The 17,490-nt window shown below is 38.3% G+C and overlaps 1 protein-coding gene across 2 annotated transcripts; it reads right to left on the bottom strand.

Moving 5' to 3' along the window:
* Window positions 1-322: 322 nt before the first annotated feature.
* Window positions 323-10,017, bottom strand: tmem38b (transmembrane protein 38B). 2 transcript variants are annotated; one of them, XM_078271652.1, is made up of 7 exons: window positions 9,548-9,627; window positions 5,461-5,558; window positions 4,003-4,159; window positions 3,397-3,581; window positions 3,212-3,299; window positions 2,280-2,397; window positions 323-1,221 (listed from the first exon to the last, which is right to left on the bottom strand). In XM_078271652.1, the coding sequence occupies exons 2-7, from the start codon at window positions 5,507-5,509 to the stop codon at window positions 928-930; spliced, it is 891 nt and encodes a 296-aa protein (XP_078127778.1). In that variant the 5' UTR covers window positions 5,510-5,558; window positions 9,548-9,627; the 3' UTR covers window positions 323-927. The 2 variants fall into 2 exon arrangements, with proteins under 2 accessions (XP_078127778.1, XP_078127777.1); XM_078271651.1 differs by lacking the exon at window positions 5,461-5,558 and having other exon boundaries at window positions 9,548-10,017.
* Between the last annotated feature and the right edge of the window lie 7,473 nt (window positions 10,018-17,490).

Consider the following 17,490-nt stretch of genomic DNA (forward strand, 5'->3'; position numbering starts at 1 on the left):
GATGTTACACTGATGCAATGTTTTAGCCTTTAGAAGAGGTTACTTCTGGACGCTGTGCTGCTTTATATCAATTTACCAGCAGCTAATCTAGATATCAGTTAACATTTGACAGTTGATACTGTTAACAGATGTGCAAAGACAGCTACCTGATGTTTGGTTCTGTATTAATTAGGAGCTTTCTATCAGGGACATTTTAAAATTTGACTAATGATCTGTTTGCCGCTTTAAAGTGAGGTAATAGTGAGTTGGGTCCATAGTCCCTGAATTGTACAAATCTGTTTGATAAAGCGGAGGCAAGAAATCACAAAAACACATTTTATAGTGCATTTAAACCAGTTTACTCTCATGCTTGCAAGTGTAAATCAAAGCATTTACCAGAAGAAACTGCATACAATAAAAAGTTGTCATCCATTTTAAAATACATTCAAGAGTGCAATTATTTAGTATGAAGACAAGAATATAGAATATAATCTCTCTTTAAAAAATTGTTTCTAATCATTTCATAGTATGAAAAACAGCATTTACATAAAGCAGAAAACATTCAAAGATCAGCAGGTGCACAACTGTTCCCGAAACCCAGAGATTCAATTATTAATTATTATAAATATATATTAAAAATCAAGCTACACATTTTACTGCAAGTGTGCAATCTGCTCGAGGATATTATGAATTTCACATCCAGCGTAAATATTACAGTACTTTAAGGACGGGGTGATTATCCAACAATAAGGTGCAGGGTAGTTTTGGAGTCAGCAGATTTACATTTTTAAATATTTTTGTTCTCTAAAACATGTTTTAGATGAAACAAAAACATGTCTTGATAAAAGAAAAATAGCACATAAAGAAGTCCTGAAGTGACTATTCTGAATCAGAAATGACTCCACAACCCTGCTTAGAGGTGAAAAGGCGCTATGGGGCAGAGGCTGACTATTTGTTCTTCTTGCAGTTTGTTGTCTCTGCGTTCTCTGACTCCTCTTTGGCTTTGAGCAATCCACTTTGTCCGTTGACAGGAGAAACCAGGGTGTTCTTCCCCGCTACTCTATTCCCACCGGTTGTGGCAGTTGAGGTCGTCCCGTTGGTTGCGCCGTTTTTGATGCACGCTATCTTTTCCTCGCTGGTGAAGGCAGCATAAGGGGAGTGGCCGGTGAAAAGGGTCTTATAGATGGCCGACTCAATGCCAGCGAATGGTGAGGCAGAGGAGCCTGTCAGCATCATTCTTGACTAAATGTGTCAAGATAGAAACAAAATGTTTTATTAGGTTTAGAATATAATATGTGACCGTCTAACCACTTCCAACAAGTGGAAGTGTCTCAAATTCCTTCACCATAGCAGCTGTCTCTAAAACAGCTATAATCAGTAGGCTATATTTAAACTCGCTTGTGGTGTCTTGTTTTGTTTTATCTTTTGTGTGGACCCCAGGAAGAATAGTTGTTACTTCGGTAACAACTACTGGGGATCCTAAATAAATAAATAAAAATAAATAAACCTACAGAGAAGTATCAGCTGACTGCAGTTGTATGTAATTTCTCATTTTTCATGGATAGCCAAAGTGATGTGGGCCTAGTTTACACATAAACACACTAGGTATGCGGATAATGCATTAGTATTTACTTCTCATTAGGGGATGAGTGTATATCTGCATCATCAGGAACACAAAATAATAAATAGCAGATTTGGACGCAACTCTTTAAATCTGATGAAATGGCTCAGCGTTAATTTGACAGACCAGAGACGGAGGGCGCTAACAGAATGAGAGTTGAAAGAAGACATGGTAGATTTATCTGTGTCTCAGTCAAGAGCACAAGTTTCCCAGAGAAGAGAGGATGATGCAAGCTGATGAAAATGATACAAAAGCCCGAGCCCTACGGGTAATACCGAGTTAATGTGAGTCATCGCAGCTAAAACTTCAAAAAAGCAGAGGGAGAAAGGTCACTTAGAAGACAAGACACTACAGATTTGGAGGGAGCTACAGCACCAAAACATTTTAGACCTGAGTTAAGATCAAATAAACTAAGAAATGTATTAAATAGTTGTAGTTTTTGTCATAGTTTGTCAAATGAACCAAAACACACCGTCCTGGTGCAGAATCAGAATCAGAAAAGGGTTAATAGCCAAAGTAAGTTACACTTACAAGGAATATGCCTTGGTGGTTGGTGCATACATACACACATTTGTATCTTATATCGTACTTGGTTTGTATCTGAATCACTACCATCGGGGATGTTTATTCTTAAGGTCAGTGTCACGTATGAGCTACACCAAATATACACCACACTGACCTTGTTGACGACAGTGAATATGGTGTAGATGAGCATCAGGTGGTGCTTCTGGAGAGGCAGATAGCGGGTCTGCTGCACAGCAAACAGCACTGCCCCTATCAGGGTAATCTTGGTGGGGCTAAACAGACATGCAATTATGTTATGTTAATTAAAGTTGGTTGTGATATAATAGATGACAAAAATAAATCAATAAATAGCAAGGGTGATAACTTTATACACATCACATCTATGTTCTTGAATTATTATGCACAAATGAACTAAACTGGAGACACACATTATCACTGTAGATGTACATGGCATCCCTTTGAGTAAATAGCTCAAATCATTTTTTAATGCTGCCTTAAGGTAACAAAAAGAACATGTTTGATACGATTTGTATACATAGGTGCTAGCTGTTTGGTTTTGAATAGTTCGACATTTTGGAAAATGCACCTATTCACTTTCTTGCAGAGAGACAGATGAGAATATCAATACCACTGTCCTGTCTGTAAGGTAAATATAAAAGGTACAACCAGGAGCCGGTCAGCCTATTTTAGCTTAGCATAACGACTGGAAGAAGGGAAAAATAGCTTTCCTGGTTCTATCCAAGGGTAACACAATCTGCTTACTAGCAACTCTAAAGCTCAATAATCATTAGGTTATTGTCTTGTTTGTTTAATATGTGCAAAAAAACTAAGTGTAAAAATGACAAGTTGTAGTTTTGCATGAGGGGATGTGCCAGACTATTTTTTGTCGGGCAATCAGCGGAGATTCCAGGGAGTGACTGAGCCAGGCCAAGAAAAAGTCCAGCACATAACCAACTGTAACACCACAACATGTACAGCAGTCATAATGTTCAAATTTCACAATACACTCACAGTGTATTGAAAATCTAGTTTTATAAGCACAAAAATCACAAATATAATATTGACAGAGTCCTGTAGAAGACTTACTAAGACATTTTGAGGAGCTCATTAGTCTCTGGTTTCCATACGCCTCGAACAAGCTGCTCAAAATTACTTATCAGACCACCTCCAGCACCTAGTAGGAAAGACACATTTGCTTGATACAGATTCATATTATTCACACACACATAATCTATTTAAAAATCATCCTGCATGCACCATCAGCTACCGACCTTTAGCCCACCCAATGGCAATCATAACCATCAGACTGTCTTTGTATTTACTGTGTGCCTGGGTAACCCCTCCGAGCACCTTCCACGTCCTGGTCACTTCCTTCATCCCTGACAGCACTAGCCTGAGAGGCAGCAGGGCAGCACAACAGTACACCAGGTCCATGGGGCAGTAAAACACTAGGTACCTGTAGAGACACATATGGCTCAAATAAAGAGTGAACACACACACACACACACACACACACACACACACACACACACACACACACACACACACACACACACACACACACACACACACACCTCTGCTACCTGCTGTGTGTAAACTGTGTTCATTACACATTTTGACAGTCACTGACTGTGACAGTACCTGACTACACCAGCAGAGGGCATGTGTATTTATTGTGAGGAGAGTGTAACTATATAAGCCACCAGTAGAGGGTATCAAAGGCTTCATATTAAGAGGTGGAACTTTACAATAACTGCTCTGTTTCATCCAGTGTCTAGTTTGCAGTGGGCCTCTCACTAATGTTTCCTTCCTCTCTTGCTCTTTTCTCAACCTACTGTATATACTAGGGCTATATTATTCAGTCTCAAGATATTTACCATGTGATTGAAGCAAGCAGAACACTGGTGCTGTTGGACAAAGGTGCAACAGCTGGCTCGGCCAGCATGATGGCAGACAGCACACCTCCACCAAAACAGAAGAGCATGGAGCTGAACCAGCAGGCTAAGGGGCTGACTCTGGAAACCTCAAGAACGCCTGCACAAAAACAGAAGTATATTTTTCAGCAGGATCAGTGTGATGTGGATTTCCTTGAGTCTCCTGGAATATTTTCCATATTAGCATTCCTACAGGATCTTTAGAGATCTGTAAGAGGCGGGGAAGACGCTGCAATCACTGTTGTTGTTGTTGTTGAATGCTTACCATAATAAGCATTAAACATCGGGATTTACACAATGACAGTAATACTACCTAAGAGACAGGCTTTGTGGATATGAGAACATTTATTTTAGACTAGCCATTTGTGAAGTCTACAATATTGTTGTAGAAACCAATTCCACTTTAGCATATCAGGGTATTACAAGGAGAAGTGGAGCTTGATACATTGGCCTTCCTTCCGGTCTGATGCATGCTTCTACTAGTCCCTAAAACTGTGTAAATAGTAGCTAGTAATAGGAAACAAATAAAGAGATGTTTGTCAAGCACAGTTACATTATTTGCTTCTGAGCGTACAGTTCAAAGTGCAGAGCAGAGCCACGACATTGGAAGTTATAAACCATATCGGTTCACTGCAGATAACAATTGGCTGCTCAATGCTCCCTCTGTGCTTCCACACTGTATTCCTTTTTCCTGATATTATGGTATTAAATGTTCTTACTGTAAATCTTCACTTTAAACGAAGGTTTGGTTGAACTATTATTTAGTTAAAGTGTCAACACGGGTTTTATTGACAAAATTCCAACACTGTGATTTTTCATATCCTTTATACAACTCTATCTACTTTTGCAATTGGTCCAACACTTTCCAAGACCGACTTGTCTGACTCTACCACAATTAATGTCACCAACGTACACTAAGATATACGTTTTATCTTAACCTCACACAGGCAGAGTGCTCAGTCAACCCTGAGCCACCTGCCCTGAGTCACTATGGCCGCACACAGGACCATACTGGTAATCTGAGGATTACAGACAGATTATCGACTCCTGGAGAGAGATCGGTAAACCAGGAGGATTTATAGCTATATCTGCCTCTTCTGCAGACTCCCAGTGGATTCAGTCTGCTCGGCTCACTTTTTAACTTTGCTCTCACTCACAGAATATGAAAATGTTAGACAGGCAGTTTAGTTACCACTAGTTTAAAAAATAGAAGTGTACAAAGTTGTGTTTACTACATTTTTTCAAGTTTCTAAATGAGAAACATTTAACAACAGTTCTAATGCTAAAATAGAATGGACAAATAACTGTTAAATACTAAAAGTACCAATACAACAATGTAAAGTAATAGTAAAAGACCTGCATTCAAAACCCTACTTTAGTAAAAGTAAGAAAATAATTTACTTAAGGTATCAAAAGTACCAGTCAGGTAGTTTTGTCCAGTTGTTTCCATCCTAGGGGTTGGACCCCACCTTAGGGTCACCAGATAAATATGACGGATCCTGAGATGATTGATGGGGCAGGAAAGAAGAAAAACAAAGTTCTGATACACCAATCTTTAATTTTTTTATGACTTTTCTTTTCTAATCTTTGCTTTTTTGTGAAATAAAATATATTTTGACCACTTTGGGCTTTAAACATTTATTCAAATAAATCAATGTAAGAAGTTTATAGGGGAAAAGTCTCATTGGTGGAACTGCTAACAACTCACAGAAAACATGGAAGTACATGAGACACATTCTTTGATGCCTATGTGATCTCCATATCTTCATTACTGGGTCACTATTATGAACAAAAGGCAGGAATTCTGACAACATCTATGGTTATATTGACCCACTTTACCACATTTGAGTGAAAAAAAGCTGAACACATATATGGACGTACATATATGAATGGATAGAGAAGTGTCAGTGTATAAGGAATATAAGAACCATGTCGATGGGACATTCTAAGTGACTATTTAGGAATTTTGAAACTCATATTATTTGGGGGATAACCATGCTCTACATTTTGGAACTATAGTTCCCTTAATTTGGGGGCTTTGGGGAATGTAAACAGGAAGTATCATGTTGCCATGGAGTCGGTCAGTTAGTTAGCTGTGGGCTACAACTTGAGGCCTTTTCTTTAGGCTATATTTGTTTACATTGTAGCAAATAGCACCATTAAAAGTATGGCAAATTAGCTATTAGCAGTTCCTGTATAGACAACTTTCACTGGATTACTTCTCAAGCAAGTTCTTGAGTTATAAGGAACACTTTTTGAGTTTTAAGTGGATTAATAGAGGTGACAATAATATCCTAGAGAAGTGTAGGCCTAAGTCACACTGAAGTTCCTTAATAGTCTCCATGAGCTGTGTGTCACAGCCACTGCTGCTGCTCAAACTACTGACAGTGTTGGAGAGCAGGCCAAACTAAAGTAAATACCTTCCCGTTGTTTATAGAACACCGGAATGCACTTGTCTCTTCTTACATCACAGTGTCTTGGTTGCTAATGTAGGCTACTTTTTAACTTAACAGTTTGCATACAATCAAACCGGTTTAGCCGTGTACACGGTAATACAATGTGGCTGCGCAACTGCAGCATCAAAGGCACAGTGAAGTATTAATATTAACGCATTTTAACAGTTTTTGTGTGTGATATGAGTTTTGTAACAGTGACACAACCAGACCTTTTTTATTTTGTGTGTACATGAAGTCTGGTGTAATGAACATTTGTGGTTCAAAACTAGCTACCACAGTTAGAAGAGGAGGAGCTTTGAAGAAAAAAATGAACCAAGATGTCAGACAGGAAAGAGCAGTTTTAAAATATGCCAATACCCTGACTGTCATATATACCCTGTCCTCCTGCGAGAGCCTCAGCCTACATGAGACAAAAATGTTCAGTATCAGTGAGTTTGGTCTTACAGCAGTTGTAGCGCTCTGTTCACAAATGCAGCACATTGCTTACATAGTAAACAGGGTCGTTATGTCATCACTTTTAGTTCCTGAGCAAAACAAACTGCTGCAGTCAGTGTCTGAGCCCAACTGGCCGAGCACAAACAGAAATGTTTTTTCATATAAGAAGTGGTAACTTTTGCACTATAAGTTTTTTCAAAGCATAATTTCAATATAGCACACATTTCAGTTTTTAGACTATGTTTTTCTTATATTTTACACTGAAATATAATACACTGGTTGGAGTGCTCTGACATGCTGGGCTACAAACACAGATCTTTACCAGATCAACTTCCTGTTTCCTGGTTTGCATTTGAAGGAGACACATTTATTTACAAGTCAAATTTGAGGAATACAGGCCAAGTTACCACAGCTGTAACATGTCGTACTGGTTGTATTTCCAATTCCTCTTTTTCTCTCTCGCTCTTTTTATCATCTTTAATGAGAAGATACAGAGTGGGCTCTCTCTTCTCAGTTCTCAGAATTAAAACAAACCAAACACAGTTCCCTTTGGAAATATCTCTCTTTTCAGAGCCATAAACAAACACAATTTTTGTAATCTGAGATCAGTTTTGCCTGTGAAGTCTGTACATGAGTTAATTTACATGCATATAAGTCCAGAATGAAGGGCATATTGAGACAAGTCTTGTAACTGAGAAACAACTAAGTTGTTGCTGCTGCAACCTGATCAGAAACAGTAATTTAATCCTTAACCAGAACAGTATATCTCCTTCCGTACAAACAAATACATGTGATCTCACCTTGTAAATAAGACTGAAATAGATACATAAATAGATGGGAACAAAGTGGCTTATCTCTGGTTATTTTTGGTCTTGAAGAGAGAACCACTGATTGACATATAGCCATGGGGGCGGCGGTAGCTCAGTCTGTGGGGACTTGGCTAAAAAATAAATAACCAGAGATAAGCCACTTGTTTTCTTATCAAGTTATATAGTTTCAGGAGCGAGGAGGCATGTCTTATTTACAAAGTTAGATCATACAGTATGTGTTAGTGTGTATGGAAGGAGATATGCTGTCCTGGTTAAGGCTTAAATTACTGTTTTGGATCAGGTTGCAGCAGCAACAACTGAACTGTTTTGGTTATGACACAGGAAAAAGAAAAGAAATGGAATTGTTAACTGGGTTAAGGGCATTCCTTTCCTTTTTGGGGAAAAGAAGAACTTGAGCTGGCTCCCCAAGTGTTTTTTGTGTCTTGACTTTTATTCCTGTTTTATTGAATTTCTTTTGAAATGATCCTGAGATTTAACCAGACCATTCTTTTGCTATTGTCTCCGTAATAAGGATTGCGTGTTGTGTTTGCTGATCTCTAGTAAATTGTTTGTCCATATTTTCACTCTATGTGTCTAGATAGATAGATAGATAGATAGATAGATAGATAGATAGATAGATAGATAGATGTGAGCAGAGGACGAGGGGTTAAAAGGTCATGGGAGCTCAGATGCTTTGCAAGGCAAGTCCAAAAATAGATAGTAGATTTACAGCAGCGGAACTACAATGGACTGTGTGTGTGTTCTTCTATGTTTGTGTGTGTGGAACATGGACTCACTGTGCAGTTAAAGTCCACCTGTCCCTGTAGACACTATCTCAGGGACATAACATAGTTGGCTCAGTGCCTGCCTTTGGTCTGAGCTGATACCCTTAACTGCATCTCAGTGTTGTGTTATAGATTTAGCTAGCTAAATATACATTACCGGTCAAAAGTTTGGGGTCACTTAGAAATTTCCATTCCAGACAGAATACCGGCTGAGATCAGTTGCATTGTTTTTTTAATCAGGGCAGCAGTTTTCAGATTACATTATGTGCTTACATAATTGCAAAAGGGTTCTTGACTGTTGTAGAAGAAGTGGCTGATCTTTAATGCAATACCTACATTGCCCATTATCAGCAACCATTCATCCGATGTTCCAAAGGCACATTCTGTTTACTAATCTGATATCATTTTAAAAGACTAACTGAGAAGACATTGGAGAACCCTTTTGCAATTATGTAAGCACATAATGTAATCTGAAAACTGCTGCCTGTATTGCATTATACTGAGAGGATTTATGTATTATTTAGTCTACCCTACCCTCATTACCAGGGTCGTGATGAATTGGGTTGACAAAACAACTGTTAATAAACAAATAATAATATATAAAATAGGGCTATTATGAGTCATGTAACTTTTAATAGCAGCGAGGCTAACAGTTGTTAATGTGAACATGTTATTGAATGTCCTCATCACCAGAAAAGAACACAGTTGGACAAAAGACGGGTCGGGATTTATAAAAATACTTTTTTAAAGATATTGTATGTTTTTTTTTATTTTAAATTAATTTACCACCCAATAACGTTACGTTTAGGTGTGTTTTCATTTAAATTACAACACAACATCCCGAGTGGCTGCGTGGCATTTTGGTGGAGATCTAACGTTACCAGGATAGCTGTAACTTTATGTCTGTTGTAAAAATTGCACCTGGTCAAACTTGGTGAAACGTGTTTACGTTGAGACCTGTTACAATGTTTTTGAACTTTAGCTACGTCAGACAGCCACTTACCTGGCTGCTCCCTCAGAGCCATGATTGACACGATGTAGTGCGCCATGTCAAAGTATGGAAACATTGACAAGTTTGCCAGTCCGTGAGACAGCTCGTCCAAATGCAACACCCCGAACAATTCCATAATCTTATCTGCAAAACTCCCTAGCAAGAGGAAGCTAGTCTAGTTAATCCCAGCGAAGAGTTCAAGTGGAGAAAAAGGCACCGGTCCAACTCAGAGCATCAGGGCTTCCTCCACCGCCTGTAAAGTCTGACAGTGGCCCAAACAGCTGTGTGTCATCGGATAAACTGCTGCCAAGTTGCTCACAACTGGTTAGTTGATCGCCGCTCGTCGCCAGGCAACAGATCTGGAACAACCAGATGGTGGTCACCACCGGTGTCACCATGGACGACAGGCTCTAACGACCCTGTCACCGGCCATGGATGTAGTTACCAGCGCATAGCAGGAATTCCTGTTCCGTGTTCCGCCATGCAAGTGATGTGGCAGGCGGAGCCAGAGCGGCTTAGTGATTGGAGGAGCTAGAGCTGACCAGCCAATCACTGGTCTTACCAATCACTTACAACAACAAAAGCTATTGTTAAAGGTATAGGTCTGTGCCTTTAACAAGTGGAGCCTACATGTGGAAATGACACATGGTTATATTTTACATAAATATTATGAGATACAATTAATAAAACGTTTTGATTAACATGGTATTGTTGATGTTCTCTAAAGTGACTATATGTAATTTTTAAATGTTTGTAAAACTGTGTAATTTTGTATCTGATGATCATAAATGACATGCAAAGGCAAACGAGACTGACAGCGAAAAGAACGCTATTTTTTATATAGTTTGTATTAATGCTGTTTCCCGGGTCCGATTTTTACGGTAAAGTTACGAAATGATTTACGGCAGGTAGACGGCGCTACTGAGCACACATTCTGACGGGTCACAGGTTTTGGCGTAACACCAGAAAAGCCTGTGTTAGTGAGTATGCAGGTAAAAGGTAGCAGGAAATGTCTTTTTATAAATCTAATTGTATTTTAATTTCATTTTAGAAGTTATCTGCTGTAGTTATGGCTGATACTGGGGCAGGGCCATCACCGAAAAAAGGAAATAAACGAAGAACAACTGAAAGCTAAAAAGGAAAGTGAAAGACGCATGCGAAACCCAAGTCACACTCCGTAGGGCTTTCAACAGATGGAGACAATTACAGGATTGTAAATGATTCAAAACTGACCCCGAATTGACCCTAAGGTATGTAATATGTCTATTTCATTCATAAAACATATGCTAGATATGCTAATATCTGTTAGCATACATAATATACTAGTTGCTAACTTTTTATTATTTAACAAAATCAATAATAATCCCTGCACTGCAATTCCTTTTATTACTCTTCAACCCTAACATATAATTAAGAATTTGACACATTAATGTGATTTTGAGGTATTTCCAATTGCTTGTGGTAGCCTATATGATTTATAAAAGAATTCCAAAGAAAATTTTTGTTTGAATGCGTTTGTTCTATTCTCTCCTCCCCTACACCCACGCCTCTCATTATTCATTGATCAATACAGTTTAATGCCCTACCAACTATAGTTTGTACAATTAAAGAAAAGTAGATCCACATTTATGGTACAAAATAGACACCCTACTATTGATCGGGACTGCCCTTATAACATTTTGCCAGCATTTGTTTTAGCTACTTTATCTCCTAACGTTATAAAGGCATGCAAACATGTGAGTGGAATGCAGAAAACAATCACTCAGAAAAGCTGCAAAGGTAGTGTATCATCACTAAAAAAAAACACAATATATGGTAATCATCACTTAGTCTGTAGTCTCACATTAGGTCATATTTTTACTTTGACAGTACGCAGAAACTTAAAGGAAGTGCTGACACAACAATCAGTTCACTACTATTCATGTTATTTACAATAACGTAGGCTACACACGAAAGCACGTAAAACTCAAACAAAACTACAAAACGTGTAGACGAGGGTGGCGCTGCAGTGATCCTTTTCAAACTCCTGAATTTCTCTCTTCAGTATCATATCAGAGTCACTGCAACATCAGTGGTTTCATAAAATAATTCAATTCAAATAATGTATTTCAATAAACCAAAAATATGAAACATTAACAGAAGCTGCGACGTTGTTTGTATAATTTGATATAGCGAAAAAACGGATTTAAAAAAAAGAAGCATGAAACACCCAACAGTCTTCACATGTGCAAGTTAGTCAGCTAGTCTTCTGGTCGGCAAGAGCATGACACCTGGTGGTAGCTTCATATTATTTTTTTTCTTTGTCTTCCAACGTTTTTTTAAACATTTGACCTTTAAATACAATTGAATCAGATCTAATATTAATTTTTCTGTGACAGCGGGATCTATTCGCACCATGGTAGCTCCTCCTGTTACTATTGAGACACAGAAACATCCATCCTCATTTGTTTTCTGGGACAAGCCTTTTCACTACTACATGGCTGGACTTAGCAACTGAAAAATACACTTTCTCTTTTAACCAATATTTTTTATTTTTACATTTATACAATACATTAACCTGTACAGAAATGAAAATTAGTGCCCTCATAAATATTGTATACACCTTTTAATAAGCAGCTGCTGTATGTTTGTGACTTTAAATCAACTGCTCTTACACTCTTACTATTAAATAATAGTAAATGATATGTGAGTCAAAACAGTGCAATGTGTAAAGGTATTTCAAGAGCTTTTGAGAAGCTGTAATGTGAAGTTATATCCACTAGATGGAAGCAGTCAGCCATCAATTCAATGCATTCTGCTCTCATGAAATCTTAATGAAACATCAGAATCAGAATCAGCTTTATTGGCCAGGTTTGCGTAAACAAACAAGGAATTTGACTCTGGTTAATCTTTGTTCTCAAAGTACACTTAACATATAAAGAATAAAAACAGAAAGGACAGTAAGAAATATAAAAAAAAATACTGTTAAGTATACAGTATAACAATACAATAGAATTTACAAAAAATAGAGAAAGAGGAAGCAATAGTGCAATATCAGTATAGTCTGAGACGCACAAAAACAAACAAAGTACTAGAGAGCGAAGTACAGAGGCTGCCATCCGTGGCGCCATCTTGTATGTAAAGAACATAACCATCCATCAACAGCAACAGTCTAATAACTTATATCATATTCATATTTCATGTTCTCATGATAAAAAAGATAAACCAGCAAGTGAATGCATGCAGAAGATTGTCAAAAAGAAAAGTAGGTGATGAAGTTGATAAAGAATTAGTCATTGAACTTTGGGCTTAACTGACGTGTGGAATAGTAAAAAATGGTGGTGTTCACCTTTTTGTGACCTTTACTATACAATCCATGATGATGTGATTCTAAAGCCATAATGAACATGGACTGATAACATAGAAGAGGCACAATACCTAACATGGCCAGGTGATGATGTAACCACATTTAAAACTGCACCCGCGACCACTCCTGTGTTTGTGTTGGTAGCCGGCAGAGTGCTGAGATGTGTATCAGCTTGTTGAAACCTCTGACTTGTAAAATAGGCTATGTCGTCACTGAAAGCTGTACATTATTACAAGAGCTATCATTTTAGATATCGCCCAGCTACATTGTGACACCTCCCATAAATATATTATAGGACCAGGGGTCCGGTCCATCAGGGTCAAGGCTCACACAACACAACACACACACACACACACACACACACACACACACACACACACACACACACACACACACACACACACTTCTCATCAGTATTCTTCCAGTAGTGCAGGATTAAACTGTGTCGGCAGCACCGACTGCACAGGGGCAGCCTCTCATTCTTCGGATTTCTGGGGCCCACCTTTAAGACCCAAAGGCTAAAACTGGGTATTTCAGAACAACTGGAATTTTTATTCAATTACGTCTGTGGGCCCCAAGCCTGTCCCCTGTGTGTTACCCCTGCAGTTCAAACCCCACAGTGCTGTCTTCACAGCGAAAGTCGGGCAGGGATGAAGCCAAATGAAGTTGTGCTGGTGTTTGCTGGTCTTGGAACAGCTCCTGTTATTTGTGTGAAACAATTGAAGGTCAGGTGTGTGTGTGTGTGTGTGTGTGTGTGTGTGTGTGTGTGTGTGTGTGTGTGTGTGTATGTGTGTCATTTTCTAGATTAAACAAACTCAGGGAATTCAGGAAGCCTTTAAGTTGACTTCCTTAATTTCTTTAGACAACTGCAGATCCTTTTTCAGCTTATTTACACTATACTGTATTTACACATCTGGCAGTCACGTTACAACATAAGAATTTATTTAAAGTGTTTGTCCACCTGATGAATTTAATTTAAGTCCAATATACTCTTCTTTTAGCTCTATTTTCTTCTCCACCAGCTCTTGATGGAATTATCAGGCTCCTAAGTTGCTAAATCTCCGCTGTGTTCACCAGCTAGTTGCAAACTTTGTCTGTCTGCCGTCTGGCCCTGGGCTAATGGAAACCTAGTGGATTTTGTTTGAGCTTTTTTACAGAAAAATTCTGCATCTGGAAACGATGATGCTAATGAGAGTGGTAAGAGTGAACCAAAACAGTAAGGTTGCGGGCCATAAAAGTAAAACAATGAGTTGAAAGATGCTAAAACGACCCGTTGAGTCAGGTCATAATTATTTGTAGGTTTTGTCGCTACAAGAGACCCCTTTTACTTACTTATAGTCACTTGTTCCATTGATGATATAAAATATTGATTATGGCAGCTTAAAATGAGATGTTTTAGTATGCATTCCCAGCGCAGTGGAGGACCATGTAATTGTGTAAAATAAAGTCTTATTGTGTTCATCGTTTACCACATTATAGCTGTCAGAAGTGTCTTACTGTCTGTTAGATTAAATGGGTTGTGATAGACTGGACATAGAATATGCATCATAATGCATATAAAGGAAACATATGTTTTTGCACAAAAGTCTTTTATTTTGAAGAAGAAAATGTAAAGAGAAGAAGGTGGTAGCAGGACACAAGCAACACCTCGTGAAAGATGACATAACGACAGAATGAGTAATCGTGAAGAGGCTACACATCTGTTCTGATTACACTGTTGTTCAGGTGTTGTTCAAGTGCAAAAGTCATATGGAATTCCCCTGAAAATGTAAGCTATGACACACAAAAGGTCAACCGACACAAAACACAGGACAGATGAAACAGAGAAAATGGCACATGGAACTCTGCTGGTCTACATGCTGTGGTGTAGCAACAGAGCGAATTCCTTGGTATGGTGAGCATTATGCAGTATACCAGCCCATTAATCAAACTGAACCACTGTGCAGATTCATAATTTGTGTGTATGTGTGTGACTCTCTCTTTGCTCTGCAGTAAATTACTTTCCAAGTAATATAAACTTCTATGACAGGATTTTTTCCATCGAGTCAAGCAGAAGGTCATGGTCAGGGCCATGGATTCAGTTATTTGAACAATGAAAGTATGTTTGGGAAGAAATATCTCAAATCTCTAGACAAAAGATAAACAGACCAAAATGTGGCTTTAAGTGCCTTATTCAGGATTGCTTTACAGCTGTAGCTGATTTTGTCTACCACGCATTCTTGGACTCTTGTGAATCATTCATTCAAACAACTTTTAATTATAGCATGAAACCCTAATCTTCCTAAACTGCTTACTTATGCACTGCAAGTCTTTTTCAAAGTTGATTTCTATTGTCAATGACGGATGAGTTTTTGACAAGAACAGGATTTACAGTAAATGCATTTACAACACATGACAACATGTATCGCACATTTCTTTAGTTCCCTTAGTTTAACTTTTCTCCCTAAATAAAACACATTGTTTTAATTAAACCAGTGGTTCCCAACCATTTGGCTCGTGACCCTTTTAAAATAGCGTCTTAGCTGGGGTTCCTATAGTCATGTTTCAGATGTTTCAGAGTTGAGCAGTTTCTCCAATGAGACCTCTAAACTTCTTAAATGCTTTCATAAATAATTTGTGAATAAAATTTTGAAAATCACAAAAAATAGCAGAATTCATTATCTCACAAGCCGTCAGATTTATCTTTTGACCCTTTGGAAGGGCCCGATAACTAGGTTGAGAACCACTGGATGGAAACACCGTCCAGTGGTATATAACAGCAAACGAGTATAACAGTAAAAAGAACGATATTTTTACGTTGTTTTATTAATGCCTTAGCCCAGGTATGTTTTGAATTGGCCCTCAGGTATGTTATACATCTATTTTATATTTATATTTTATAAAATAACTTTACAATACGCGATGTGGTTGTACGTCAGTAGTCTATATTAAATTACGTCCCCCTTCCATTTAGTGCCCGGCTTTTATTTCTTTTCAGTCCATGTTTGTGTTGGCCTATTTTCTTTTTGTCCCCCTGTACTTGTGTAAAGCGTCCTTGGGTTTCATGAAATGCGCTATATAAATCTAAGTTATTATTACATTGGTTGCTACAACAAACTCTTAATGCTTGGCTCGTGACCCAGTGACAATGATACCCAGTTTATCTCACAATACATCCAAAGTAGGCTAAGTTACCATATGCAACACTTGAAATACAAAGATGCATCTCTAATGTATTCTCTTATTGTAAATGAATGATTTTCTATCTGAGCAAAACATTCATTGCAACTATATGACCTCCCGGTAACGGTAACTCAGTAATACAGTGGGCAATACAGCACCGTAAAGAAAAAGCAGGTGTGGTAAAAACACTACCGCTTTGTCCAAAGCGGCCGCTAGAATCAACACAAACTGAAAGTTAAACATAGCCACTTCAAAACTAGCTCCACGTCAACCAGCTTCAACAGTAAAATACTGCGTATGCCTTCATGCATCAATCATCAATGTAATATAATAATGTATCAGTCACGAGGGCCATTTTACTGCAGAACATGTAGTTGTTAGTTTAAGTACATTTTACTGGTAACACTTTTACTTAAATAACATTTGAATGCAGGACTTTTAGTTGTATTTAGGTGTTCTTACATTATGTATTGGTACTTTTAGTAAAGTGAAAGATGTGAGTCCTTCTTCCACCACTTTGATAAAGTAAAAAAATGTCATCAGACCCCTGCCTATCTGCTCTGAAAGCCAGAGTGAGGTAAACAATGTCACAGAGATTTGTTTACATCAACGTCTATCCCAGACCAGGTGACGCGTCACCTTCAAACGTTCATCCCCAGCAACACCGCTTAAAACAGAATCTAACTGTTAATTGCTTTGGAACAACCTTGTGGAATTGTGTGGTTAGCTTTATATGTCAAGCGATAGCGACGTGAAACCATATAAATCATATAAAGTTACAGCTGTTTAAAGGACTTCACCTAGTTGTGTTTGTTTCTACTGAAGATTCTTTATACAAACACAAAAGCAATTCCTGTTGGGATCAACTTCCCAGAAGAAGGACAGTAACAGCAACAATGTTTCAGCTATAAACACAAAGACACATAGCTTGACGATGCTTTGTTCATTTTCAGCAGTGTGACGAACAACTGAGGCTCCTCTCGCTGCCATGAGTCTCATGATCAAACTTCCTCAGCAGACACAAAGAAGTTGGTTACACAAAGACTCACTTGTCTTTATCCTTAACACCATGTTTATATGAAAACAGAAGTGCTGCCTTCATAATGACTGCAAAGGTCAAAAGGGGTTCAGGATCAGTTCCTTCAAGTTATCCCACCCCTTCCCCCTCTCTCTTGGCCACATCCAGCCAAATAAAACCACTGCAACTAGTTTCATCAGACAGTCAATAGTTGCATTGATCTGGCTTGCATTCACATTGATTTCAGTTACCTAAAGTGAATGAATAAATGAGCAAACACTATTCCTGAGCTATAGCCACAAGCATATACATACATTTAATCCATTCACCTGCATTAGTTTGACTTTTTTCAAAATAAAATCTCTTTAACTAAAGAGATGAATTAAGCCTAGATCAGCAGTGTAGCAGTGTGCTGTTAAACCACACTCA

This window comes from Sander vitreus, chromosome 16 (genome assembly GCF_031162955.1).
Source record: "Sander vitreus isolate 19-12246 chromosome 16, sanVit1, whole genome shotgun sequence".
Classification (NCBI taxonomy): Eukaryota; Metazoa; Chordata; class Actinopteri; order Perciformes; family Percidae; genus Sander; species Sander vitreus.

Coding starts and splice junctions, on each gene's coding strand:
- tmem38b (XM_078271651.1), bottom strand. CDS start 9,671: ATGGAATTGTTCGGGGTGTTGCATTTGGACGAGCTGTCTCACGGACTG. Junction 4,160..9,547: donor GGCTCTGAGGGAGCAGCCAG/GTAAGTGGCTGT, acceptor GTTTTTGTGCAG/GCGTTCTTGAGGTTTCCAGA. Junction 3,582..4,002: donor CTGCTTGCTTCAATCACATG/GTAAATATCTTG, acceptor GTGTCTCTACAG/GTACCTAGTGTTTTACTGCC.